This window comes from Hemicordylus capensis, chromosome 14, assembly GCF_027244095.1.
Source record: "Hemicordylus capensis ecotype Gifberg chromosome 14, rHemCap1.1.pri, whole genome shotgun sequence".
NCBI lineage: Eukaryota > Metazoa > Chordata > Lepidosauria > Squamata > Cordylidae > Hemicordylus > Hemicordylus capensis.
This window is the reverse complement of record NC_069670.1, coordinates 14,048,227-14,076,032: the sequence shown is the minus strand read 5'-3', so window position 1 is coordinate 14,076,032 and position 27,806 is coordinate 14,048,227. Positions and strand designations below refer to the sequence as shown.

Below are 27,806 nucleotides of genomic sequence, written 5' to 3'. Positions count from 1 at the left end.
TATTTTAAAAATAATAATAATCAGAAATGGCAAATATCCCTGTTTGGGAAAACACCGGATATTTTAAATGGGAGTCTCTTGGGACCAGCTGATGGGCTTCTTCTGCCCCTGCAGCCAGTGTGGTGACTCTCTTGCTCAACTTCTTGGCGTGTCTGGCCTGGTTCTGTGTGGACAAGTTGACCCCCTCCAGCTCCGGGTCTGCCTTCGGCTTCTCCATCCTGTGGGGCTTGCTCTTCACACCTTGCTCCTTCGTCTGCTGGTATCGGCCCTTGTACAAGGCCTTCAGGTACGGCAGCTGAGGGCTTGTCCATCCGTGGGGCTGCACGGCTACAGAGAGAGCTGGTCTTGGGGGGGATGGATGGATGGATGGATGGATGGATGGATGGATGGATGGATGGATGGATGGATGGATGGATGAAATGCCATCAAGTTAGTGTCAACTCTTAGCGATCCCATAGATAGATTCTCTCCAGGATGATCTGTCTTCCACTTGGAGTCGTGGGCATGAATTGTCCCCTTTGCTAAGCAGGGTCTGCCCTGGTCTGCATATGAATGGGAGACTGTATGGGTGAGCACTGTAAGATGTTCCCCTTAAGGGATGGGGCCACTCGGAGAAGAGCATCTGCATAATTGCATGCAGAAGGTTCCACGTTCCCTCCCTGGCAGTATCTTCAAGGTAGGGCTGAGAGAGATTCCTGCCTGCAACCTTGGAGAAGCCGTTGCCAGTCTGTGAAGACAATCCTGAGCTAGATGGACCAAGGGTCTGACTCGGTAAATGGCAGCTTTCTGTGTTCATATGTTCCTAAGGATGGAAGGAATATGAGAAATGAGGGGGAAGCTGGTCTTGTGGTAAAGTAAAAGTAAAGTTGTGCCGTCAAGTTGGTGTCGACTCCTGGCGCCCACAGAGCCCTGTGGGTTTCCTTTGGTAGAATACAGGAGAGGTTTACCATTGCCATCTCCCGCACACTATGAGATGATGCCTTTCAGCATCTTCCTATATCGCTGCTGCCCAATATAGGTGCCTCCCATAGTCTGGGAAACATACCAGTGGGGATTCGAACCGGCAACCTCATGCTTGCTAGGCGAGTCATTTCCCGCTGCGCCATTAGGTGGCTGGTCTTGTGGTCGGTCGCAAGCAGGAATTGTCTCCTTGGCTAAGCAGGAGCCCTCCGAGAAAGGGCTGCGAGAGACTCCTGCCTGCAACCTTGGAGGAGCTGCTGCCAGTCTGGGTAGACAGGACTGAGCTAGCTGGACCAAGGGCCTGACTCAGTATACGGCAGCTTCCTGTGTTGCAATGCAGGCCCGTCACACACTGAATCCTGCACAACTGATGCCAAGCAAAGAGAGAGAGAGATGGGGAGACGGCTTCCACCCCATTGGCTTTTTATCCATGCAGTGTGGCCTCTTTTAGTTGGGTACCGGAAGTTAGTTCTCTGTGTGTTAACAACCCTAACTCTTAGGCCTCTGAGAATGGTGGGCGGGCAGGAAAAGCAGATTACTGGCCCGATTGGCTGACTCTCGCCTCCCTCTCCCGCAGGAGTGACAGCTCTTTCAACTTCTTCGTCTTCTTCTTCATTTTCTTCGTGCAGAATATTGTGTACGTTCTGCAGCTCATTGGCATCCCAAACTCAGGCTTCAGGTAAGGGGTGTCTCTTGGATTGGCTGTGCCCTTGATTATTTGGGTCTGCCCGGAAGAGCGAGTTTCAGAGGGGGAAGAGAACAGCAGCGGAGCGTGCAGTCTCTGGTGTTGGGTGTGATGGACAACAACAAAAGTTAAAACAACCATTTAAGAATTTTAAAATAATATATTTTAAAACCATATTAAAACTATTAATATTTAATTAAATATTTCTAATTATTTTTTAAAAAAATTGTGCTTCCTTTTTAGATCGGAAGCCGCCCTGGGATAGGGGACAGTTAACTTGTTTCTCTTGCGCTGTGAATTATTATGGCTTTGGGAATGATGATAAATAAGAGGTCCGGCTTCCCCCCGTCCTTGCTCAACAGTTCTTCTTTCTTTTCCTCCCCCTTCCACCCATCCCAGCGGTTGGATCGTCAGCCTCACGGCCTTGAAGCAGAACACTGGCGTGGCCATTCTCATGATGGTGGTGGCCATTCTCTTCACGGTGGTGGCCGTGCTGGGCATCTTCATGCTGAAGCGAGTGAGTGGGGGCATGCGCGGGGGGTGGGCGTGAAGGACCCTTCCCGGGGTTACGGGCATCGCTGGTGCCCTGCCTCCCTCCTCCACTGTGACTCTTGCGAAAGCGACACAAATGATGCCAAAGGAACGTTCAGTTGCGTAATATATTCAGGTTGCAGAAATGGCGTCGTCTTATCGGTCGCAGAATTTGCTCTTGAAGTTTTCTTCTCCCGGTTGGAGGGCACTTTTTTTTTTGGCCGCCTGACTTTATTTCCCTTTTTACTATATTTTACTATATTTCCCTTTTTAAAAAAGGGAAAGTTTGGCTTCCCTTCTCTTCTCCAAGGAGTCCTATCCGCAGTGACGGCTCCATCTTGGAACGCTTCAGTTCCTCCTGTTTTAAAATTTTAAAAAACCCCACCACCCTGGGGCAACCCCCTTGGCTCTGACCCTCACCCCTGTGCGTTGCCCGACCCCTGACCGCCCTGCTTTCTCTCCTCCTCCCGCAGATCCACTCCCTCTACCGCCGCACAGGGGCCAGCTTCCAGAAGGCCCAGGAGGAGTTCGCCGCCGGCGTGTTCTCCAACCAAGCCGTGCGCACGGCAGCTGCGAGCGCGGCCACCGGGGCGGCGAGCAGCGCCTTCCGGCCCTCCTAACGGGTGGTGGGTTGGAATCGGCGGCTGCAGCTCTTCCTCGGGCCCCGTCCCGCGGCGGGGTTGGGGCGGCTTCGACGGAAGAAGAAACCAAGTTGCACTTTCCGCTCTCATCGGAGTCCCTTCACGCGCTGATTAGGAGGTTCTGCCCTGCCTTTGTGCCCCGGTTTCTGCATGGACGTGTTACTGCTGTCTCATCCTCACTCCTCCCTCCACCAGCAAACCCCCCCCCCCCGCCCCACGTCCCCCCTCCGCCCCACCGTTCCTTCCATGGCATGCTGCAGAAAGTTTCTCCTCTTGCAGGCCACTGACTGTCCCTTTCAGGGAACTGCCTCGCTACAACTGACCTACTTTGCCAGAGCCTCTTTGGAAATTCGCTCCCTCCTTCCCCCAGTTTAGCCGAGGTGGGGAGCTGCAGGGACCTCCCCTCCCCCTACACACACACACACACACACACACACACACACACACACACAGAGTTTCCTGTGCCCTCCGGCTGTTGCATAAGCCCCTCTTTCTTCCAGAGAAGGTTGCCCTTTTATGGCACCCGGACCTCTTGGAAATTCAGCCCGCATGTGCCCAGTTTTCCTTGCATGGCGATGCTGCGGCAAGGACTCCTGAGCCTGTTGGATAGCTGCCTGCCCTCCTCACCGTAAACATCAGCCCCACCGATCTGCTACGGATGCTGCAGCCTGCTTGGTAGGAATGCAGAACCATCTGTTGTGCCAAACGGGTTTTAACTTCCCCCTTGAAATCTCAAGTGTGTGTGTGTGTGTGTGTGTGTGTGTGTGTGTGTGTGTGTGTATTCCCCCCCCGCCCGTGAAAGGGGTTGCTTCCTCCTGTTCTGACCGCGGCAGCCGAGAGCACGGAGTTGCCCCAGACAGGTATCCGGTGGGGGGGAAGAGGTACCATAAGGTTCCTGCCGTCGCCCTCACTGGCTTATAGTGCCCTTTTCGGACTGCAGGCAGCTGTTCTGTGGGCATGCTTCCCGTCAGGGTGCTCCCGCTCTGCAGGGTGTCTTGTCGGGTTTTTTGGTTTCGTTGGTTTTTTTTTGCCGGCATTGTCCAGTAGGGGCCAGTGTTGGGCCTATATAGTCAACTATATAGTTGACTCATATATATTTGGTCAACTGCCTTATTAGTTGCAGGAGTTTTGCTCTGCCCTGTGTGTGCTTCTTGTCCGGGGCGGTCTTGTGAATGGCTCCCTGTGCAGAGCCCTTCTTCCATGCCTTCTTTTTCCTCGAGGCCTGGGGGGGCCCCTGATTTCTCCCACCCACCTGCATCTCCATAGCCGGCCTGATCTTCCGTACAGGGCTGTCTTCCTCTTCAAGGGGGCTGATGTGTCTGGTTTTCCCGGGTTCCATTTCTCTCTCCCACTCCCACAACCACCACCACCAGACGACCACAGGGTATCGCTCCCCCCCCCAACGCCGCCACCTCTGTGTCTTGGTTGGCTTCTCTGTCGCCTCCTGCTCCTTGGCCCTCGCCATTGTGGAGCAGAGGGACCGCTTCGTGTGTGTCCCCCCCCCCCCCCGGTGAGCGTGTTCCTCCTCCACCTCCTGCTGGTTCCAGATCTCCCTCTAGCAGGAGCGTTTCCTCTCCTCTCTGCCTCATTCCAGCCATTTGAGCCCGTATCGGATGCATCTCTGCTTCTGTGTCTCTGGCACTTCTGGACTTCTCGATATTTCCCTGCCTCCGTATTTTTGCTCTCCCCCCCCCATACGCCCGCCCACCCCCCTCGAGAACATGTTGGACTTTCTTGTCCTTTTTGTGTTTTTGTATATGTGTGTGTGTGGTGGGGGGGCGTGCGTTTCTCCTTGATGATGATGATTATTATTATTTTGCTGTGCCAAATGCAAGGTAACTCATGGGATTTTATTTAAGGAATAAACGACATTTTAACTCGCTTGTCTTCTGGGCTGGTGTGCTGGGGCCTGCACTGCAGAGAAGTGAGAGACGTCGGCCCTGTAGGGAAAAGAGCTGAGGATGGATCCAGCATCGAAGCACATTCCTCCCTTGCCTGCCGGTCCCTAGGGATGCGATGGCAGCTGTAGGTCACACCGAGCCGAGAAAGAGCGACACTGCGTGAGCTCAGCGACACTTTTTTAGTCCACGTACGCGGGGTTTGCAAGGCGGGTTGTTGCTTGAGCGAAATCTTGGACAGTTCCCGGCGGCTGTCACGATGTCACAAGAGAGCTCGGATCCTGCTTGGATATCTCTGTTGTTGGAGAAATCCTCCCCTCAGGTTAGGGTTTTTTGTAAGCAGGGGCCGCACCGTTCCCTCCGATTCAAAGCTTTATTGATCATGGTACCAGGCCTTCATCCGTCACCAAAGTGAGAGAAAAGAACCCCACAAAATGGTGGTTACAGACCGTATATCCATATCTGCGTGTAACCAGGATTCTTCTGAGTAACAAGCATGCTCAGTGGATCTAACACTGTGGGTAGTGGTGGGTTTCCCTGCAACAAGTCGTGTGTGTGTGTGTGTGTGTGTGTGTGTGTGTATTTGGGCAGGGGAGGAAAAAGACCAACTGAATTGTGTTGGTTTTGTGTGGGCCCCGAGTTAGGTATGCTTGTGGGGGGAGAGCCCTGGGGTTTATCTCAGAGCGTTAGGAAGATGGGAAGCTGCCATATACTGAGTCAGGCCCTTGGTCCATTTAGCTCAGCATTGTCTACCCAGACTGGCAGCGGCTTCTCCAAGGTTGCAGCCAGGAGTCTCTCTCGGCCCTATCTGGAGATGCCCAGAAGGGAACTGGGACCTTTCTGCAGGCAGATTGCTCTTCCTAAGTGTAGGGTTGCCACATTCAAGCTTCCCAAATCCGGGTGGCCTGTTTTGCCTATTATGCAAATTATGCACAGTGGGAAATGACTTGCCTAGCAAGCGTGAGGTTGCTGGTTCGAATCCCCGCTGGTATGTTTCCCAGAAACACCTGTATCGGGCAGCAGCGATCTAGGAAGATGCTGAAAGGCGATATCTCAGACTGTGCAGGAGATGTCAATGGCGAACCCCTCCTGTATTCTACCAAAGACAACCACAGGTCTCTGCAGTCACCACGAGCCGAGAAGGCACACTTTACCTTTACACTTACACACACGCATGCACACCCCCACACCCCATGGAAAAAGGCCTTCTGGGTTGTGGGGCGATGTTCCTGGCATTTCTTTCCTCCGAAAGCCAGCACTGGGTGTGGCGTGATGGGGCATTCGCTAGCGGCAGGCTTGGGAGTGGAGGGTTCGTCCCTGGCAGAGGAAAAGCCTTCCCGGGCGGCTACCACCTGCTTGGCCGACTTTCGCTGGGGTGCCGGGTGTGGGGGGGTGATGAAGGAGCACACGGGGCCTGGCCCGTGTGGGGTGGTTTCCACCAGCTCCCGCTTGCCTGCACTTAGTGTGGGGCAGGGAAGAGGAAAGGATCTGGGCGGCAGCCACGGGCAGAGGAAGCACTTCCATTAGCCGTGATGGAAGGCCTCCGGGGAGAAGCCTTGATGGCAGGCAGGAGAGAGGAGAGGGGAGCTAATAGCAGGAACGGCTGCCCTTTCCAGCTGCCTCTCCTCCCCAACCACAGCCCTCCAAGAGCTACAGCGTGGTGATGGATCAGCCTGTCGGGATCCAGCCTCCTCTTTCCAGCCGCAGCTCTCCGGATGCCTCTAGAAGCTCAGGGCGTGAAGAGGCTGGCTTCCCCCGGTTTGTTTCCAGCCTTGGGTGACCCCCTCCAAGATATACTGCCTCTGTATATGGAGGCTTCCCTTGAGCTGTCACGAGCAGCGATATCTTTGGGACATTCTCTTCGGCGACTCTCTGGAAACCTTTTAATAGTAGGAGACGGCCTTAACATACTGTTTGCAGGATATTTCGCTCTGGATGAAAGCGGAGTGACCGGGCCAGGTGCTTTAGAGAGCTAGTTTGATTCTGCTGCTATACATTTCATGCCAAGAATAGGTTTGGTCCTTGTTTTTGTCCTCATCCCCAGGGAGAGAGAGCAGAGAGAGAAATGAAGAGGATACTCTGTGCAGATGGTGCAGGCCTGCTCAATTTAGCTCCTCCCCAGCTGTTTTTTGGACTACAACTCCCATAACCCCCTGCCACAGTGGCCAATAATCCGGGATTATGGGAGTTGTAGGCCAACATCTGCAGGAGGGCTGAAACTGAGCCGCCCTGGTGCAGAAGTATTTTACTGCTGGCCTCGCTACTAGAATCAGTGTAGCGTAGAGAACTGATTAAAGGATTCGACTAGAACCAGTGAGACGTGGGTTCAGATCTTCATTCTGTCCTGCAGCTCCCTGAGTGATCTTGTGCTAGCCATTATCTCTCTGCCTTGCCCACCTCTCAGGGTTGTTGTGTAGAGAAGGGGAGGGGAAAGAACCATGGGTAACGCCGCGAGCTCTTTGCAGAAAAGACAGGATAAGAATCGAATGCACTGATAACTAAAAAAGCAACCACAGTTGTTTGGACAGGTGCCTGTAAGAGCACCTTCTTGCTTCAGCCTTGGAATTATCCTGTGCAGGGGGAAACTGGAAAGGAACCGAGGAAGCTGCCGTTTACTGAGTCAGACCATTGGTCTATCTAGCTCAGGATTGTCTTCACAGACTGGCAGCGGCTTCTCCAAGGTTGCAGGCAGGAGTCTCTCTCAGCCCTGTCTTGGAGAAGCTGCCAGGGAGGGAGCTTGGAACCTTCTGCTCTTCCCAGAGCGGCTCCATCCCCTGAGGGGAATCTCTTCCAGTGCTGCTCACACATCAAGTCTCCCATTCATATGCAACCAGGGCAGACCCTGCTTAGCTAAGGGGACAAGTCATGCTTGCTACCACCAGACCAGCTCTCCTCTCTTGACTGACTATAAGGAATGCTCATAAAACCAGCTCAGGGGCCGGATTTATAAGTGCCCATTTTAAAAATTGTTTCTAGACTGAATTCCGGCACCCACACCTCGTCTCAAATGCTTCCTTCTTGCTTTGGGCCAATATAAGCCCCTTGGCCCGGGTTCCTTTTCCTTCCTCCAAGTCCCCAGAAGTCAAAGCCCTGAGTGGGGAACGGAGGCCTCTCTTTTAACACCCGATGCGGTTCCACACACCACACGTGCCATGCAGGGCGGCTGGGTGCGTGTTGACCTCGCTGCGTAACTGTCCGTGTGGATCCCTTGTGTTCCTCAAAGTTAGCATTTGCAAAAAGGATAAATACTCTCCCCGGGCTTTTAAACAGTGGGAGGCGGGCAGCCTGAAGGCAGAGTTGCACATGGCAGCGAAGAATCTTCAGCCATCTATGAGAAAGAGTGGCAGGCAGTTCCGGGGATGAGAATTGGAATATGACCCCAGAGCAATGCATCTGCTTCCGTCTCTGCAGCCTTGCAAGCCTCTAGGCAAAAAGTCCATCTTCCTGCTCCTTGGCCAGGGAACTACGACTCCCACGATGCCGCACGGCAGGGCGTGCTCTTCTTCCTCCTCCTCCTCCCCCTCCCTGCAGCATCAGCACCAGCCCGAGCATCCTCCAGAGAGGGATGCAGGCGCCTGCCGGGGGAGGCGGTGCCTAGAGCATCTCTGGCCCAGAGCTGCCCTGCAGCTGAGAAAGCAGGCTCTGCCCATCCCTGGTAAGGCTGCAGCTGCTGCCACTACGTTTGGGGGCCGAGAGGGTGGTGGTGGTGGGGAGGCCGTGCTGGAACCCAGGAGGCTGACCCCGGGTCTCTGGGTGCCTTGTGCCCACACCTACAGGAGGCAGTCGGGACTTCCTAGAGGCCTCTGGTCGGAGCCAACTCCCAGCAAAGTTTGGCAGGTGACGCCTCTGTGGAGGCTGGGATGGAAGAAGCATCTGCGAGGCGGTGGCGGTGGCCGCGGCGGCATCCTTCCCAGAGATTCTGCCCGGTGGCCCTTCGCTCTTCTTTGGCCTCCAGGATCTGACGCTTTCTGCCTGCCAGGGAGAGAAGAGCCCTTTCTGGATGGCGCATTTCAGGAGATGGCTCGGCTGGAATTGAGCCACCACTAAGAACTGCTGGGAAACACACCCACACCCACACCCACACCCCAACTTCTCCCGGCAATGTTTTTGTGCTGAGCTTCGCCACCTCTGCCTGACAAGATTGGTGCCTTCAGAGCCCCTCGCCACACGCCTTGGGCTGGATACCGCAGACCCAGACTGGGTTGCCAGTGGTCCAGTTAGAGACCTCTGTGGGGCTGGAACGGAGTCCAGATATTTCCCCCCCACCCATGTTCCCCCGTCCATCTGCTAGCTCTGGAGCAAGTGTGGCTGTCAGGGAGCCAGGGAGGGCGAAACTGGGGCCCGCTGGGAATTCATGGCTTATCTGGGAGCCCTTTTATCGTTTTATCTTTTTCCTCCGGCTGGAAGGAGAGCTGGCCGATTCCCGATCCCCTTTTGTCGTTCTCTTGCATCCCTGCCTTCTGGGGAGCAAATCTGCTCCTGCGCCCATCCATGGCCCCTAACCTGTGACTTGTGATTCTGGAAGGATGGTGCTGAGCCCAGCTGCGGAGAACGGCGGAGACCCTCTTTGCTGCGGCTTCACCGCCCTTATCCCTGCCTTCGGCGTCTCTCAGGGGTCCGCGGGCCTAGTTTCATGTGGATAGCACATCGCCAAGACCATCCGACTGCAGCTCCTGGCCACCGGTTTGTATTCAGAATAATCGGGCTGCTGACAGGGTGAGCTTTCTCCTCTCTTTCAACGCCAGGCGGGATTTTTTCCTAGCAAGACAAGGGGGAAATCTCGTGTTTGCAACCCTCTGCTTCTGCCCACCTCAAGTTTTAAGTCGGGGTGATTTTCTGGAGCCGCATTTTGGGGCAGCGAGCTGGTTACATCCGGCTGTCTCCCCTTGGCGTTCTGTGGCCGGGCTGGTTCCTGTTCTGAAACCAAGTGTCGACGGTCCTGATCCTGGCCAGTGACTTGCTTGGGAGACAGGGCCCCCAAATCTGCATCGTCTTCCTGAGACGGGGTCCTGATCCCTCCTGTCCTCCTCCTGGTGGTTGGATTTCAAGACAGCGAGAAGGTGCTGGAGCGGAAGACCCACCTTGCTCAGACTGGAATCCCTTGGGCCTCCTCTCACGTGTCTATGTGGGAGCTGGCTGTGCATGCTCAGGGGCACTGTTCCCTTGGCAGTTACCTCTTCTGGGGCGGTGCCCTGGTGAATCCATAGCAGCTCCAATGCAACGCCACTCCTTTTCCTCAGCGTAGGGTCAGCCTGCAGAGCCCACTGGATTTGGATCTTTGCTGTTTAATGCAAGCACTTTAAGGGAACAACGTCCTTTCTCTCTTCTTGGGGCCTGCTGCGGGATCCTCCGCTGGCGTCTGGTTCCCAGGGCCTGACTCTGCCCGCTTTCCAGCTCTTTTGCTGGGCTCCCTGGGGCAGCGTCATGCCCTCTCGCAGCGACTCCAGTTACTCGCTGACCGCCCGCACGTCCCACAGCTTCACCCACCTGCGTGTCCGCCGCGCCTGGCTGCAGATCACCCTCCTCCTGGGCTTCATCCAGATGATCCTGGGCGTCCTGATCGTGACGCTGAGTCTGCTGGTGACCACCAGCACCCCTGAGATCCCAACCCGGAATTCTTGTCCCATCTGGGCTGGCTTCCCGGTAAGTGTGACGGCTGCCTTCACTCCCGCCCCCATCCCCAGGGTCCTCTTGTTCCTAACATTGGTCATTTTATCTGTGTGTCGAATTATTCAAACGGCATTTTAAAAAGCCCGACGGCTATGACTTATTGAGAGAGCTTTGTGCAAAACAGCTCCTCTCCCATATGGAAAAAGGGATACGGTTGTGTATTATTTGCATGCTAACACCCACAACAGGGATCGCTGTCTGACCTTTCTCCTCCACAAAAGGTCATGATTATTAGCCATGAGAGCTAAACAGAACCTCCATGCACAGCAGCAGTATACCTTGGAATCCCAGAGATGCTAGGGATCAGCACCAGGGGAGGGGTGTTGCCTTTGTGGTTTGCTTTCCTGGAGATGTTTAGTTCCTCTACTCACCCACCCCAAATGAAAACAGGCGCTGAACTGGCTGGACTCTTTTTATGTATTGTTTGTTTGTTATTTATTTATTATATTTATAAACTGCCCCATCCAGAGGCTCTGATGTTGCTGTTGCTGAAGGATTTCTTGTTTCTGCCACCTATATCTTGCATGTGTTTGTTTTGTGATCGCCTGTCTTGAGGTGATTTAAAAGCAGCTCCTTTGGGGGTTTAAAGACTGACCAGGAAAATATAATTCTTTTCGGTGTTACGTCCCCCTGTTGAAGAGTTCAAAACGAACCACATCCTTTGCAGTGCAGTGGAGTTCTCACTGAAGGGCCCAGACGCCACCTTCTTCCACAGAGTTTTGCAAGCGCAGAGTTTTGCAATCCCCTTAGCGAAGATCTAGGAGAGGAGGCTGAAATGTGGGGGGGAACGCACTTCTAGTAACTTGCCCAAGCAGCAGAGCATTGGCTTCTCCGCTTAAAACCATGTTGTACAGCTTCTCCCGAGCTCGGTGGGGTTGACACAAGCAATAGAACGACGTGAAATCGCATTAAATATACAAACAGGGTGATAAATAATTCAGATTCCAGGAGCTCCATTTTCAGAGAATATTCCACGCCCTGGCTGCTAACGGCCGGGCCGCATCTCCTTACCATCTGATTTCTCGTCACTGGCAAAGGCCAGGCAGCAGAGGAGAGTTTGGGAACCTCTTTGGAGCACTGTCCAGAATACAGTGTGACTGCCTCACCTCCATCAGGAGGGCCTTGATTCCTGCGTTTCCCCGTCATGAGGGAATGTCCAGAAGAAGGGTTTCATCCAGGGGTGGGCAGATGTGTCTATTTTTCGACCACAACTCCCAGCATCGTCAGCCATGATTTTTTTTTGCAACAGTGGAAGATGGGAGTTGTAGTTCACCAACATCTGGAGGGCCACGACTGCCCACCGCAGCTGGTGTGTGTGTTTGGTTGTGGTGAGGTTCATAGGTGTGGGATAGAGAGCGCTGAACAGAGACACCCCTTTTCCTCACAGCCCCAGGATCGTAGAACCGGGTCTCCCAACCAAGTTGATTGACTGGTTTCCATAGCTGCCTTCTATGATTGAGCTCAGGACAATCAACCCCTCAAAATACATTATTTATGTATTTTTTGCATTTCTAGCCTGCTCTTTCTCCGAGGAAGAGCTCAGAGCGGTGCACATGAGTATTTTATCCTCACAACAACCCTGTGAGGTAGATTAGGCTGAGAGAGACATGACTGGCCGAGGGTCACCCAGTGAGTTTTGTGGTGGAATGGGAATTCGAACTTGGGAGCATCGGAGGGAGCATCGGATTGGAGGGTGGAGCATCAGAGGGAGCATCGGACTGGAGGGGGGAGGGAAGCATCTGCACACCTAGCCCCACTCCCTCACTTCAGCCGACCCCTGGATCTGGGGGTGAGGGGGCATAACTGTGCATGCAGAACCTTTTAGATGCTGCATTGATTCTGTGTTTCTCTGTCTCTAGCTAGCACTCTCTGGGCTGGTGGGCATTGTGTCCTGGAGACGCCCTTTTACGCCTGTGGTAAGTGTGAGGCGGCTCACTTGCAAACCGGTTGGCGCCTGGAGGCCTCGGAGATTCCAGCTCTTCTTCCTGAAACCTCCATGTCTAGGGGCAGTCTATCCCTTATTTGGGACTGCATCCTTTGGGTTGGTTGATTGGCTAGAGGAATCCTCAGAAACGCCTTTCCCCCCCCACTTAGAGGTGCCCCAAATTAACTGGACAGCAGATTTTTATGTATGTGTGTATTTGTTTTTACAAGAGTGGTGGATCGTTTTTAGTGAAGAATTTTCCTAAAATGCAGGTGGCAGGCAGCATCCTAGAAAAGGAATTGCCTCTCCCCTCTTGAGCAGAAGGCAAAGCCCTCTTAATGGCATTGCGGGGAAATTATTTACATTATTTTACATTTATATCCCGCTCTTCCTCCAAGGAGCTCAGAGCGGTGTACTACATACTTAAGTTTCTCCTCACAACAACCTTGTGAAGTAGGTTAGGCTGAGAGAGAAGTGACTGGCCCAGAGTCACCCAGCAAGTATCACGTGACTAGCAAGGCAGAGGTTGCCAGTTCAAATCCCCGCTGGTATGTTTCCCAGACTATGGGAAACACCTCTATCGGGCAGCAGTGATCTAGGAAGATGCTGAAAGGCATCATCTCATATTGTGCGGGGGGAGGCAATGGTCAACCCTTCCTGTATTCTACCAAAGACAACCACAGGGCTCTGTGGTCGCCAGGAGTCGACACTGACCCGATGGCACAACCAGCCAACCAAGATGGCGTATGTGGTATGCACCGAAAAACGGAGTTGATGCTTCCCTACTATTATAAACAAATATATGCCGATTTGATTTTTCTAAATGACTACTTTAAAGCTCATATGGTTTATCAACTCATTTTGAAAAAGAACGAGTGACAGGATTATTCTGAATGTCGTCAGATGCCCGGGTGGTGGGGTAGGGGGCAGGGAGAAGAAAGCTCTTTGTGCCTTCTTTGTGAGGTCCCCAGGGCGTCTGGCTGAGTGCTGTTGGACACAAGATCCTGGACTGGATGGGTTCTCTGTTGAATCCTACAGGGCTCTTGTGTTCGTAAGGACTCCAGCCCAGTTGGCAACTCAGCCGTGGCCTGGTCGCCTGCGGTGAGTGGAAATCACCCCCCAGGCGACCACTGCATGATCAAAACAGGCTGGGTAGCCTGTCTGAAAAGGGAGCGTCTTATAGGGGGCTTTTAAAAAGGGATTAGGAGGAGACGACATGTGTCAGGAGCTCTTGGCCACGAGAACTAAGTAGACCCTCCGTCGCCGCAGTGTCCCACCGGGGAGCGGATCCCGGAGACGGGCAGTGTGCCCTGCCCATGGACTCATGGCTCCCTCCCTGTCTCGCCAGATTACCTTCTTCACGCTTCTTTCGGTGTTAGGGATCATGCTCAGCCTGGCTGGCTCCATCCTTTCCTGCAAGCATGCCCAGCAAGTTGAGGCCTTGGAGTCCTGCGAACGGGTAAGAAGAGACCCTTTCCCGTTCTGGAAGGAGCAGGGCCTGCCGTACCTGGAAAACCAGGTGGGGGTTGCTTTAGAGCCAAACTGCGCGGGCCGTGCATGTGTGTGGAATTGAAGTCTGGTGGCTTGGGGAGGGTGTGTGTGTCTGTCTATCCCTTTCCCCGACCGCTGCTCCTCTGCAGCAGCTTAAACGCCCCTTTTAGGCTCTGCGGCAGGCCACGGAGCCCATGATGCAGTGCAGCTGCTTGAATGCCAGGAGCCCATGATGCAGTGCAACTGCGTGCACGCCGGGGCCGGCGGGACATTAAACTGGAGGAGACGTGGCCGCGCGGATGTGAACTTTTCTCTTACTTCTCTTGCCAGGACCGCATCTTGCACAACAAGGAGTTGTGCCGCTGCTGCCGCGCGGAGTCTGGCAGCCCGGCCTGTGTTAGTAGTGCTGAACTGGACTGCCTCAGAGTCCACGTGGTCCTCAAAGTGAGTGTGCCGTGGAGAACGGCCAGGGAGTGAAATTTAAAGAGTGGCTTCGTCATGTCGACGGGCCAGAGCTTGCAGAAGCAGAAAAGGGGGGGAAACCCTGCAAAAGAGACTTCTGAGATGTCAGCAGGCACTTCCTGCCTGCCCACACAATCCTGGGGACTAGAAACTTGTCTTTAAATAGCTGGTCTTTTCTGTGTTAAAAGAGTGGAAGCTGAGGTCCTAGGGAAGTGTCGTTCCCTACCCAATGCACCCACATCTGACATAGTTTTTCTGTGACCTCAGAGCCGAGGACGAGACGTTCTCTCCAGTGGGGTAGCTGTGTGAGCCGGGAAACAAGGCAAGGCCTTGAGGCACTGGAAAGGCAACAGGTGTACTGTGGCAGAGAGTTCCTGAGGCCAGAGTTCATTTTGTCAGTGTAGACTGTAAGAGTCAGAAGAAGCAAACGTATGAACACAGAAAAAGGGGTGTGATGACCAGTGAAGGCTCACCATGCCTATCTTGTCTACGTTTGAGCTTTGCATAGAGGCTGTTTCTCTTGCATCTCATGACACGCTGGGTCTCGGGAGAATTTTCTTGTTCCTCCGTACCTGTCTGCGGTCCATCTGCCCACTGAGCCTCTGGGAACGCAGGCTGTACTCTGAAGGTTCCTGCCACAATAAATCTGTTAGACTTCAAGGTGCTACAGGGCTCTTTGTTGCTGCGGGGGTGTCTCTTTCCTCCTCGTCTCTTCCCTCCCAGTCGGGAGGCCAGCGCCCCAGTTCTTGTGCCAAGCAGATGAAGTTTTTGAGTGTGCTCCTCCTTGTAAGTTGCCACTCAAAGTTACTCACAAGGATGTGGCCCCCAGCGGCTCTCTCTGTTTGCCCCGGTTAGAACCTGCTCTTCGGGGTGTGTGGCCTGACCGTCTTCGCCATCGTGGTGTGCACACTTTCCGCCATCATGTGTTGCTTCCAGATCTTTTCCTTGGACATCTTCCACGCGGTGAGTTCTGGCCCGGCTCCCTTTCCTCTTGGGGTGCAGTAACCATCGCTTTTCAGGGGTTTTCATGGCTGTCTGCTCTCTTCGCCTTTAAAATTAGCTATTAATTTATGCTCATGGCACCTCTGTTGCTATGATTTCGAAGGGTGTGTGAGCAGCCTGGTGGGGAGGCGTTCCACCTTGTGCAAGCAGGAACTGTGGATCTAGCATGTGGAACTCCCTGCTCCAAGATATTTGTCTTGCCCTTGGGTTGACAATTCCCCACTGCCATCTCAAGACCTATCTGTTCAGGAAAGTGTTGAGTTCTTCTTAGCACTTGAGCACGGCTCTGTTTTTACTGGTTTGCTTGATTTTCCGGAGGGATGTCTAACCTTTTTGTGTGGGTCAGTTTCAAATACCATAGGCTGCCTTGAGTATTCTTTGTGAAGGGCAAAGGATCTTAAAAGGGATCCAGTTGGAAGCTGCCTCCCTGTTACATGAGTTGGACGAATGGCCAGGCCTGTCCTGCTGGAAGGAGCTCTCTGACAAGTGCCCCCACTGGAGAGCTGGTCTGGTGGTAGCAAGCATGACGTCCCCTTAGCTAAGCAGGGTCTGCCCTGGTTGCATTTGAAAGGGAGACTAGAAGTGTGAGCACTGCAAGATCTTCCCCTCAGGGGATGGAGCCACTCTGGGGAGAGCATTTAGGTCCCAGGTTCCCTCCCTGGCAGCATCTCCAAGAGAGGGCTGAGAGACATTCCTGCTTGCAACCTTGGAGAAGCCGCTGCCAGTCTGTGTAGACAATACTGAGCTAGATAGACCAAGGGTCTGACTCAGTATATGGCAGCTTCCTATGTTCCTATGCTCCCCGTGTAACAGGGATTCCCAGAGGTTAACTACAACTCCCATCATCCCCAGTTGCAATGGCCTTTGGCTGGGGGTGATGGGAGTTGTAGTCATCACTATCTGGGGAGCTCTGCTGCAGAGAACACTGCCCTTCCAGACTCTCAGGTATGTTTCCGTCTCTTTGCATGTTCAACTTGCCTTCTTTCTCTTCCTCCAGATCTCCCCTCCTCGCTCGAGCTCCGTAACCCTAGACTGCACTTCCCCACCTGACACGTTCCTGCACCATATGTTGGACCTGGATGAATTTGTGCCCCCGGTACCACCGCCACCGTATTACCCGCCGGAGTATACCTGCAGCTCAGAGACTGATGCCCAAAGGTATAGTGATGCTGCCATGGAGGGAACATGGAACCTAGATGCTCTTCCCAGAGTGGCTCCATCCCCTGAGGGGGAATCTCTTCCAGTGCTCACACTTCTAGTCTCCCTTTCAAATGCAACCAGGGCGGACCCTGCTTAGCTAAGGGGAGAAGTCAGGCTTGCTACCACCAGACCAGCTCTCCTCCTCCTCCTCCCGCGATTTGTTTTATATATTTTAGCTTAATATTTTAAGGGTGTCATTTTTATAGTCTTCTTTTTAAATTTTTGTGTGAACCGTCTTGGGATTGTTTTAGTGAAAAGCGGTATACAAATTTAACAATAAATAAATAAATAAATAAATAGACGTGTCCATCTCTGAAGGTGTCGCCCGGTACCTTTCTGTGCCTGCTGGAAGAGAGAATGGCAGACCCCACCCGGAATCCGCTAAGGGGTTGTTGCCCATGGGGGCTCTGAAATTCCCCACTAGGGAGCCAGGGAAGGGGAGAGCATCTTTTCCTCTGCATGGACAGTCTGACGAATATCCTCTTCTCCGGCAGCATCACCTACAACGGCTCCATGGACAGCCCTGTGCCGCTGTACCCGACTGACTTCCCGCCAAGCTACGAGGCCGTCATGGGCCTCCACGGAGACAGTCAGGTGAGAGATCTGGGGTGGGTGGGGAAGGTGGCTGGCCGCCGAGGGGTCCAACGAGACACAATCTTCTAGCCACCTGCGATTGCTGGATGGTCAAGGGCGTTTGCTCCGACCCAGCTTCGGCGGTTCTCTGTGTCTCTCTTCCCTTCTGGGTTCCGACACCCTCTGCCTCTGCTCTGCAGGTGACGCTGTTCGATTCGCAGTTCACGGACACCTCGCACGGACCCTGCTCCTGCAACCGGGTCCCTTCCATTGTGCTCAGTGGCGAAGGTGAGGCCGGCCCACCTGAAAGGGGCGATGTGTGCCCCTATCTCTGCATGCAGAAAAGGGGCACGGACGAGTCTAGATTAGGGTGACTGGCGGGGTAGGGGAAAGTTGTGCCGTCCAGTCGGTGTCAGCTCCTGGCGACCAGAGAGTGTTTTTGGCAGAATACAGGAGGGGTTGACCATTGCCATCTCCTGCGCAGTATGAGAGATTACCTTTCAGCACCTTCCTGTATCACCGCTGCCTGATATAGGAAGTTCCCATATTCTGGGGAACACACCAGCGGGGATTCGAACCCACAGCCTCCTGCTCTCGAGGCAGGTTGCTTCCCTGCTGCGCCATTTGGTGGCAAATGTTGACTCGTTGCTAACTCGTTGATGGCATTTTCCCGTATGCCGCTGGTGGCCATCTGCTTGCTGGTGGGTTCATTTGTTCTGGCTGCTCAGCGGCTGCAAGAAAGGCGACCCGCTCTTCCAGCCCGTGGCAGTTCTGTCGGGCCCACCTTTCTCCCTCTCTCTGTCTGCCCCACAGCGGTTTCCATGGACAGCGGCTCCTTGATCATGTCCGAGATCGGGGACGTTCCTGGGGACAGCAGCCCGTCGGAGGACTCCTGCCTGCTGGACGTGGGTGGCTCAGCGCGCTCGGTGGACTACGTCTTGTTCCGCTCCATCCAGCGCAGCCGGGCGGACTACTGCCTGAGCATGGACTGCGGGCAGTGTGGCCTGCACCCCCTGAGCCCCACTCTCCAGGGCCCCTTTGAGGAGGTGCCCCAGGCGCGCCTGCGTGGGGAGCGCTCCTACTCCTGCTCCACCCCCGGCACGGGCTACGAGGGCTTGCTGGAGGCGGGCAGCGCCCAGAACCACAGCTGCCACCGCCTGGAAGGCCTGGGCCAGGGCGTAGGGCCCTGTTTCCCGGAGATGCGTGTCAAGGCCAAGGCCTCGCTGCCGGGCCGTAAGGGGCCCGGGCACCGGCGCCGGAGCAGTGAGGCTTCCTGTCGACTCCCTCTGGCCCGGTGCCCCCTACTGCGATCTCACAGCGATCCCGGAATGGCCACAATCAGTGACACAGGTGAGTAGAACGAGCTGTGGGAGCCGAGTGCCGGAGGAAACGATGCCGGAGGAAACGATCTCTGGGTTGGATCTTTGAGCACGCTACTTCATTGGTCCAGGGGACGGGTGGGCGGCCAGGTTAACCGCAGCTCGCGAGTAGCCGGTTGGTCGCCCACTCCCACCAGGGCAGCATCGTCCACGTAATGTTCTTTGACCCCCCACAAGGATGTGTCCTCAACACATTAACTAACTGCCTGGCTAAAAATCAAGGGGAGAGTCTAGAGCAGAAATGGATCCATCGCCAAGGAGTCCGGTGACAGCGATTGATTTAGGGGTGCCCTTAAAGGCCACAGAGTGGGAGATGGAGAGATCGGACCCCCCCTCCCCAGGGCCCAACCTTGCAGGTGGCTGTTCATGCCTTCTATTTATGAAGAAGAAAAATTTACCTTGCTTTCCCACCACATACCCACTATGGGGAGTGCCTATCAAAACCGAGGGGCAGCGACCAAGAAGGCCTCGTCCCAAGTTGACACCTAACAAACTGTCGGCATTTTATTGATTGATTGATTGATTGATTTACATTTATAAACTGCCCCATTCAAAGGCTCTGGGCGGTGTGCAACACATTTTCCCAGCACATACCCACATTTGCTGTAAACCGCCCAGAGACGTATGTTTTTGGGCAGTATAAAATATGCTAAATAAATAAATTTACCCTCAAAGGCCCAGGAGAACTGGACAGTTTTAGCCCAGTACGTACTGGGTTAAAACTGTCTCTTCCCCAGGGAAAAAATGTGCCTTTGCAAAAATGGCTGGGTAATTGAGAGAGAATGCCACCATGGGGTGCCGGCGCAAAGAAGGCCCCGTCTCTAGTCACTCTCCTGCAGTGCATCTGGGGCGCAGGCGTAATCCTTTCACGATGTCCTTCAGGTCCCAGATTCATGACTCCTCTGCCTTTTCCAGTTGGAGCCGAGAGCGGGATGCATTTTGTATTTTAGTGTATGCTAACTTTTGTCAACCGCCTCGAGGTGCTTTATGAAAGGCAGGATAGAAATTGAACGGTAAATTAAAAAAAAATAAAGATGAAGCCCAAACGGGGTTATGTGAGTGGGTGAGCTCGAGGGAGGCAGGGTGTTGAGTCTTAGAGAGGGACATAAGGGGACCGCTCTGTAGATAGAAGCCCCCATAGCCTAATCATTTTCTTCCTGCCCCTCTTTTCTGCTGCCCTCCAGACGGTGATTTCCAGGAGGTGTTCTGTACCAAGGGGTCCAACTCCTCAGCAGAGACCGGTGAGTCTCAGACCGACTGAGTGCTTCCATCTTTGAACCTCTGAAACCTTAGCCTGGCAGGAACGTCGACAGAGAATTGCCAATGGGGGAGCAGGGGCAGAGGGCAGGGGTGTGTGTGTGCTGCATTTGGACCTGGCAGGCTACAGAGACCCTTGTGATTCCAGTGCAGACAGGATGAGTTCAAAGAGTTCGCTGTGGGCACAGTCTAAGCCTGCGTATGTCGCCAGAGCCGCATTTGAATGACTTTCATGATGTAATCGGGCTGGCAAGTGGATTGCTAATGCCTGATTGTGCTATCATACCGATCATGAAATAAACATAAAGGGTGCCGTCGAGTTGGTGTCGATTCCTGGCAACCACAGAGCCCTGTGGGTTTTTCTTTGGTAGGATACCGGAGGGGTTGACCATGGCCTCCTCCCACGCAGTATGAGTTGATGCCTTTCAGCCGCTTCCTATATCACTGCTGCCCAATAGAGGTGTTCCCCAATAGAGGTGTTCCCCAATAGAGGTGTTCCCCATAGTCTGGGGGACATACCTGCGGGGATTGGAACCGGCAACCTCTGGCTTGCTAGTCAAGTCATTTCCCGGCTGTGCCGCTAAGTGGCTTCTTTTAAAGGAGACCCAAATCCCTGCTTGGCCATGACATGAGATGTGGCGACAGCCAACATTCTGGATGGCTTTAAGAAGGGTTTGGATCACTTCATGGAGGAGAGGTCTATCAAGGGCTACTAGTTGGAGGGCTACAAGCCACCTCCAGCCTCAGAGGCAGGATGCCTCTGAGTCCCAGTTGCAGGGGAGGCACAGCAGCAGAGAGGGCAGGCCCCTTTCAAATCCTGCCTGTGGGCTTCCAGCGGCATCTGGTGGGCCACTGGGTGAAACAAGATGCTGGACTAGATGGGCTTCCTTGGGCCTGATCCAGCAGGGCTGTTCTGATGTTCTTATGTGCTGATGACTATATCTCAGTCATACTTACAGGATGGGAGAAGAACCATAAATCGTGCCCTAAACTCCTGATGGGGCACTTGCGGGGGGCATGTAATATGGACGAAAGAAGGCATCTGGGTGCCCCCGCTAGGAATGGGTCCCCGGGGCTGTCTGCTGACCTCTCCTGTGTCTGGTCTCTTTTCAGGGCCGTGCCTGGAGGCTTGCCTTCGGCACCCATCGCTCTGCGAGCCACATTCCCTCTCCCGGGCTCACCTGGCGGGGAAGGCCAAGCTGGAGGTGCCCTGGAAGGCCACGCAGCACCTGTCCAAGACGGCCACGCGCTCCCTGGGGGACCTCAAGGTGTGCCGGGGGACGTGGGGGCTCATGGCCCGCTTCCTGCACAGGTCCAAGCGCAACCTGGCCGGGGCCGGAGCGGAGACGTCTGGCCGCAGCGCCCAGGGCCTCAAGCAGGTATGCAGCGGAGCCGGCTTGGGCGGGGCGGGGAAGGAGGGGAGCCTGCGGAAAGAAAGGGAACGGGGTTGTTGATATGAAGATGTGGGGCTTTGGAGAAACCCCCTAGCCACATGCAGTCCTGTGCAGAATCCCAGGGTGTGGGCTCGGGGGCAGAGAGGCTGTTCTTCTCCATCCAAGCTCCCCCTCTGCTTGGGGGAGAAGCTTCATTCATTCATTCATTTACTTATTTCTTTCTTATTTTTAATTGGTTTAAATTTACAATATTTCTCTACTGCCCCAAACTTGCGTCTGTAAATATAATTTACGCTTCTATCCCGCTCTTCCTCCGAGGAGCTTATTTTTTTATGCTTATTTTTTTTTAAATGCTTATTTTTTTGATCCTTGGGAAGGACTCGATGTCTGGATAAAACAAACCAGTCAATAACACCTGTCTGACTGTGTGAATAAATAATAATAATAATAATAATAAATAAATGCTGCAGATGACCCACAGGGCGTACCAGGAAAGAACAGCACAAATGAGTCTGTGAGGACGGTGGTGGCGGATGGCCACAATGACTGGAACCAAAAGCACCCCGATTTCGACAGACCAGCTCTCTTGCTGGTGCATCTCGTGCCCAGCAATGAAACTGTGTGGCTAATTAGATGTTGTTGCTCACACTTAGGCATTGTGGGATGGGAACAGAGGCTGCCACAACAAGATAACTGGCCTCTTTCCTGGGCTCCTGATTGGGATGTGGCAATCGATGCTTCCTCCTGGAGGCTGTGGCGGAAATTGCCTCATTGCCTCGGGCTCTTTCTGGTGGATCCGGTTCCAAAGGGCTTTGCCGCGTGAAATATTATACCGTGATTATCTCTTCTCATTTGTGTAAACAATAGTGCATTGCAGCTTAACTGGCAGGGGTAGTGGGACCCCAAAAGGCCTTTAGGTCCAGGCTCCGAAACTACCTTAAGTGCACCTTTGCCCCCTGCATGTGATGTCACCCTTAAACATTACAATACACAGCCTGGTAAGCAGCTAGTGATTCACAACCAAAGCAAGCTATTGAAAGTGCTCCCAGCAAGCATCCTGTGCTCTTTGTCTCTGAATCCAAGTCCAGTGGTTGAGCAGAAGTTTTGCTCCATCACTCCACTTCTACAAGGGCTGGAGCTTAGCTTTTTAAATTTATTTTTATTTTAATGAAAGCTGAAATCCGGGCGAATCTGGGTGGGCTAAGCCATCCGGGTGAGATGCTTAATATCCATCTATGTATCTTTTCTCCTGGAGAGATACCCTTGGACTTGGTTAATGTTGCCACACGCCACATTAAGGCTGGGATCTTTTGCGTGCTTACTCAGAAGTAAGTCACAAAGAACTCCTTGGCAGAAGATGGCATTGGGATTATTAATATTCTGGCTGGTTTAGTATATTCTGGGCAATCATGAAGCCAAACCGTCAAGATGAGAAGCTGGTTGGTTGGAGTTTCTCCTTGAACTGGTGTTCTGGGGGCTGGATCTGTGTGTGTTGTCTAAAGGAACATTTCTGGGCCAGGACGTCTTGTGATGGGAACAGTTCACCTCCAGCCTCAAAGGCAGGATGCCTCTGAGTACCAGTTGCAGGGGAGTCACAGCAGGAGGGAGAGCAGGCCCTCATCTCCTGCCTGTGGCTTCTAGCAGCATCTGGTGGGCCACTGTGTGAAACAGGATGCTGGACTAGATGGGCCTCCTTGGGCCTGATCCAGCAGGGCTGTTCTTATGTTCCTTATTCTGTGGATGTATCGTGTCGAAACGGAACGCACAAAGTACATGTATTGTGTCAAAACGGAACAGAACGTATGTTTCAGACCAAGAGTGCCAGACTGCCGCAGTAGCTTTGAGCTCCCCCTTGTTTTGGCAGGTGCTGAGGCTGGGGGCTGAGCGGTGCCCCACCGAGGGAATCCACCTGCAGAGCTGCGGTGACCTGAGCTCCACCTCCTCGCTCCGCCGCCTCCTATCGGGCCGCCGTCTGGAGCGGAGGCGTCCACACAGCCTGAGCGGACTCGTCCGGGAGAGTAACCTGTAGTGGCCCTCCCAGCGGGCAACTGTCTTGGCCGCTTCGGACCTTGGATCGTGAAACCCGGGCTGGATTCCTGGATGAACTGGACTGGGACGACGGAGGAAGAAGCACAGCGGGGTGTGTCTGTGTGTGGGTGGGGGGCCCTGCTGAAGCCCCCAGGTTCTGTGCTCTGGCCGTCCTGAAGAATGCATTGGCGTTGAGCCCTCCCTCTGATGCATATCCGATCCTTTCCCTCCTCCCTTGCTCTAGATTCCTTCGCGAGCCAAGGGACGGCAGGGCGTGACTTCACCTGTGCAATAGCGGCCGGTGCTTCGTGCACACTGATGGCCCTTGTGTGTGCCCCCCCCCCCCACAGCACACTCTCGGGTTGATTGTTCTTCCACTCGGAACTCATTTGTGGATGCCGGCGGCCTGCAGCCTCACACGGTGCTGGTGAGGCCCAGCCCTGTCCGTGCGATTCGCCGTTCTTGTGGCCGATACTCCCGGCTCGTCTGAACAGAGGGCCACTCCGCAAACTGGCTTGCCGCGCGAAGGGCTTCTTGGAATCTTGGCCCGAGAGGAGAGGGCGTCACCCAGGCCCTTGCGTTCCCCATGTTATGGACGCCGCGGGGGCTGCTGTGTATCCCCAGCGGGGAGACGGCCTCTCTGCTGCTCACTCCCCCCCCCCGGCCCACTCCCCGTGTACACACGTGGCACCCCTGCTGAGAGCTCCGTTTCCCCTTTTGCATCTCTGTCAACCGCAATTCTAGATACCTCACTTGAGCTGTGCCTTGGGTGGGCTGCTGCCTCCGGGCGTCTTGCTGCTAGGAGTGTTGCGGGGACTGGGATGAGGCCGGTGGAAACCTCTGGAACCCCTTTGGGGAGAGAGGTGGGGGCGCTTGGCCCAACAGGGTTGCCACCAGGTCCCAGGAGCGCCCCCGCTGGATCGGAAGAAAGGCCCATCTGGTCCCGCCTCCTGTTTCCCCCAGGGGCCAGCCAGGTTCTTCTCGGGGAGCCCACAGGTGGAGGCAGGAAAACATGGGCCGCCTTCTGTTTTCGGTCCCCGACGCCTGGTATCCAAAGGTAGACTGTCCCTGAGCATGGAGGTTCTGTCCAGCCATCATGGCAACTAGCCATTGGTAGGCGGCGGCGGCGGCGGCTTCTCTTCCTTCCTCCTCCTTCTCTTCTTCTTCTATGCATTTGTTTAATCCCCTTTTAGGGGGTGAACGTACATGGTGATGTCTTGTAAAGGATGGGAAAGAGTCAAGAGTGCCTGGTGGGGGCAGGTTAGGGCTGCCCCCGGTGGGTCAGAGAAAGAGTCTAGCGTCTTGGGGAGTGGAACTGGATGGACATGGGATGGAGGGAGTAGCCGGAGGAAATTGCCCCCTTGATTCTGGCCCCATGTCCTGAGATCCGCTATACTATCCCCAGGGATCCTGAGAAGCGAGCTGAAATGACAGCACTTCAGGCCTTTGGACCTGGCCACCCTCCATCCTGGAGGAGAAAGTCGGCCTCTCTCTGCATGCACCTTCTGGGGTGTCAGGAAGCTGACCCACCGCCCGCTGGGGTTCCACGCTTTCCTCTCTCCTTCCTCGCGGCCTGTTATATGACCTCACAGCCTCCTGCTCACACTGCCCAGCTCTTTTGGATCACAGGGTGCATGTCGTAGGGTAAAGGGGCTATTTTCTTTTTAATCTGGGGGAGTATGTGGGCGCCTCCCTTGAGAAATAGGGCTGCCAACTTTCCACCTGTCGGTCTCCTGTGTCCTTTCACAGCTGCACACACCTGGATTCCGACATGCTGCCGAGCTGTTAAAGGCACAGGAGCCCTGCAAGGGGGAAAAAGGTGGCGACACTTTCGGCACTGTGGGAGGCTTACCACTGACCGTCTGAACTGCACAAATACTTACCTGAGAAAACCAAATAAAGCCATATATCTATCTACTCCAAGCCTGTTGAGTTTGCCTCAAATCTTCGTTTAAAAACAACTCCCCAAGCCAATTAAATTCCTTATCGGCACCCCATGTGCTCATCTCTGTTGCCAACTTACTTTTCTTGGCAGGGCTTTAGCATCATTAACAGTTGCATCTTCATGCTGGGAAAAGTGTCACCGGCTGCCCTCGCCATGATTTTTAATTGAGTTTTAATTGACTCCCAGAGACGTGAGTTTTGGGCGGTATACAAATATGTTAAATAAATGCATACATAAAATAAAATAATTTAAAGGCTAAGGAGCCCTGCCCTTTAAATTATTTTATTTTATGTATGTATTTATTTAACATATTTGTATACCGCCCAAAACTCACGTCTCTGGGAGTCAATTAAAACTCAATTAAAAATGCGGAGTTTGATTGAGGAATCTCTCTCACTCACTCACACACACACTTTCCAGTCTCCTTGAAAGTTGTACAGCAAAACCCATGTGTGTTTACTTGGAAGCAAGATTTCCACCCCACCCCATGTTCAGTGGGGCTGATTACTCCCAAGTAAGGGCCTGGAACTTCAGCCTTTATCCCAGGCAGACCCTATCTTTTTAAGACTGAACTGGCAGGAGTCCCAAGAGGAAAGGGACCTCCTTCGTAAGGGATCCTTCCTGCTCTTTTTGCCCTACCATGAACCCGACTCTCAGGGCCCCATAACAATGTGTTCATTATACTGGCCCTTTTTATTCCTCCAAGAAGCTCAAGGCAGCATGTGTGGTCCTATTTTATCCTCACAACAACCCTGTGGGGTAGGTGCGGGCGAGAGGGGCTGACGGGTCCAGGGGCCACCACCAGTGAGGTTCATGGCTGAGCAGATCTTTGAACCCGAGTCTTCCTAGTTCGATTTGAAAGCCAACTAAGAGTTATTTTGGTGGTACCTTCAAGACAAAATGCATTAATGGTGGCACCAGCTTTTGAGTACAGAAAGAAAGAAGGGGGAGAAAAAAACCCTTTTTAAAAAGGAAGTGATGCTAAAAGGTCACAGATCGCCAAATGAAGGGTGCACCCTTCCAATGAAGGGTGCAAATTAATACAAGAGCTTAGCAAAAGAATACAGGATCCAGTCAAGATGGGTGCATCCCAATTATAGAGCCAGCGTGGTGTAGTGGTTAGAGTGCTGGGCTAGGACCGGGGAGACCCGAGTTCAAATCCCCATTCAGCCATGAGACTTGCTGGGTGACTCTGGGCCAGTCACTTCTCTCTCAGCCTCGCCTACTTCACAGGGTTGTTGTGAAAGAGAAACTCAAGTATGTAGTACACTTCTCTGGGCTCCTTGGAGGAAGAGCGGGATATAAATGTAAAAATAAAAATAAAAATAATAATTAGCAACCACTGGTAAAATAACGTGTGCCCTCGAGTCGGTGTTGACTCGTGGTGACCATACAGAGCCCTGTGGTTTTCTTTGGTAGCATACAGAAGAGGTTGACCATAGCCTCCGCCTGCGCAGTATGAGATGATGCCTTTCCGCATCCCCCTGTATCGCTGCTGCCTGATATTGTACCAGCGGGGATTCGAACCGGCAACCTTCTGCTTGTTAGTCAAGCATTTCCCCGCTGCACCACGTAAGGTGGGAGCAAGCACTGGTAATGAACAGTTATTCAAAGATGATCAAACACAGAAAGGGTCATGATTTTCCATAATGAAGACACTTTATTCAGTACTGCCCACCTCTGCCTTGTGAATTGTTTTTATCGTGGACCAGCATGTCTCTTTGTGAATCATCTGAGTTAAGACAGAGAGAGCCCAAACTCAACCAGTCCTGATTCTTTGGATGAATGCTGTGTCCGGATGTGTCCCTTCTGAGGCTACACCTTTTTGATCTGCATGTGGCGACCTTGTGGTCTGCTCCAAATCTGACAGCTTTCAGAGTGTCACAACATTCTACGATTATTCTCTCCAACATTCTACTGTTGTTTGCAGTAGTAGTATGGACCAGAGGCTTGCTGTGTTAGGCACTGAGCAACCGTGTGGAATTGCCCTGCTGGATACCTCGAACACAAAGCACAGCCCATGGTCTCGACCGCACTGCCCTTTCAGTGCCCCTCTGGGTAGGAAAATGTGCTTTGTACCCAGATTCCAGCCCTTCCCAAAATGCTGCCTGGCATTTCAGAGAGTGGTTTCAGGCCCCGAAGGAGGCGAATCTACGTAGTTTCTACATCAGTGTGTGCCTAGGAATAATCAGTTAAACTGGATTTTCCACTTTTTTGTGTGCATAATTTGCTGAGCAGTAGTAGTGACAGTGAACAAGCTGAACTGGAGTTTGTTCTGTTCGATTCTGCACTAGTCAGACCTCATCTTGTTGAGATCTTGCATTTGGTGCTGGGCGCCACACTTGAAGCCTTCTTGCTCCCTCCGCAGGAACAGAAACGGACACGGGGCAATTCACAAAGCGGCCATTCGAGGGGCAATAACGCCCGGACCTTCCGACAACCAAATGCAAGCTTTTATTTGAAGTTCCCAGGCACCTTGTGGTGAATGGAATTCATTTATTTTGTTTTGTTAAATTTGTATGCCGCCTTTCATTAAAACAATCCCAAGGCGGTTCACACAAAAATTAAAAACAGGACTATAAACATGACACCATTAAAATATTAAGCTAAAATAGAAAACAAATCTGACGAAAAAGATTTAAAATACAAGCATAAGAACTGTACAAAATACAAAGAAGCAGCAGTCGAGACAATCCTATAAAAGCCTAGGTAAAAAGCCAAGATTCCACATGCTTTCTAAAAACTGTGATGGAGACTGAGGAGCGA

General features: G+C 53.3%; 2 protein-coding genes across 6 annotated transcripts in view; both read left to right on the top strand.

Annotated features, from left to right (window-relative positions):
• The window catches only part of CLK2 (CDC like kinase 2), a 42,730-nt gene extending 38,032 nt beyond the window's left edge, over window positions 1–4,698 (top strand). For both annotated transcript variants that reach the window (XM_053277742.1, XM_053277739.1), the window contains 4 exons: window positions 115–286; window positions 1,538–1,639; window positions 2,045–2,162; window positions 2,650–4,698. In XM_053277742.1, the coding sequence (XP_053133717.1) occupies window positions 115–286; window positions 1,538–1,639; window positions 2,045–2,162; window positions 2,650–2,796 (539 nt within the window). In that variant the 3' untranslated portion in view covers window positions 2,797–4,698. The remainder of the gene's footprint in view (window positions 1–114; window positions 287–1,537; window positions 1,640–2,044; window positions 2,163–2,649) is intronic.
• A 3,576-nt stretch (window positions 4,699–8,274) lies between these two features.
• Window positions 8,275–25,012, top strand: ENTREP3 (endosomal transmembrane epsin interactor 3). Of its 4 annotated transcripts, XM_053277321.1 has the most exons (13): window positions 8,278–8,370; window positions 8,492–10,358; window positions 12,245–12,301; window positions 13,658–13,828; window positions 14,131–14,244; window positions 15,118–15,225; window positions 16,262–16,422; window positions 16,959–17,058; window positions 17,238–17,325; window positions 17,851–18,387; window positions 19,601–19,657; window positions 20,787–21,052; window positions 22,932–25,012. In XM_053277321.1, the coding sequence occupies exons 2-13, from the start codon at window positions 10,140–10,142 to the stop codon at window positions 23,094–23,096; spliced, it is 2,043 nt and encodes a 680-aa protein (XP_053133296.1). In that variant the 5' UTR covers window positions 8,278–8,370; window positions 8,492–10,139; the 3' UTR covers window positions 23,097–25,012. The 4 variants fall into 4 exon arrangements, with proteins under 4 accessions (XP_053133297.1, XP_053133295.1, XP_053133298.1 ...); XM_053277322.1 differs by having other exon boundaries at window positions 8,275–10,358; window positions 13,658–13,768; XM_053277320.1 differs by having other exon boundaries at window positions 8,275–10,358.
• The last annotated feature ends 2,794 nt before the right edge of the window (window positions 25,013–27,806 follow it).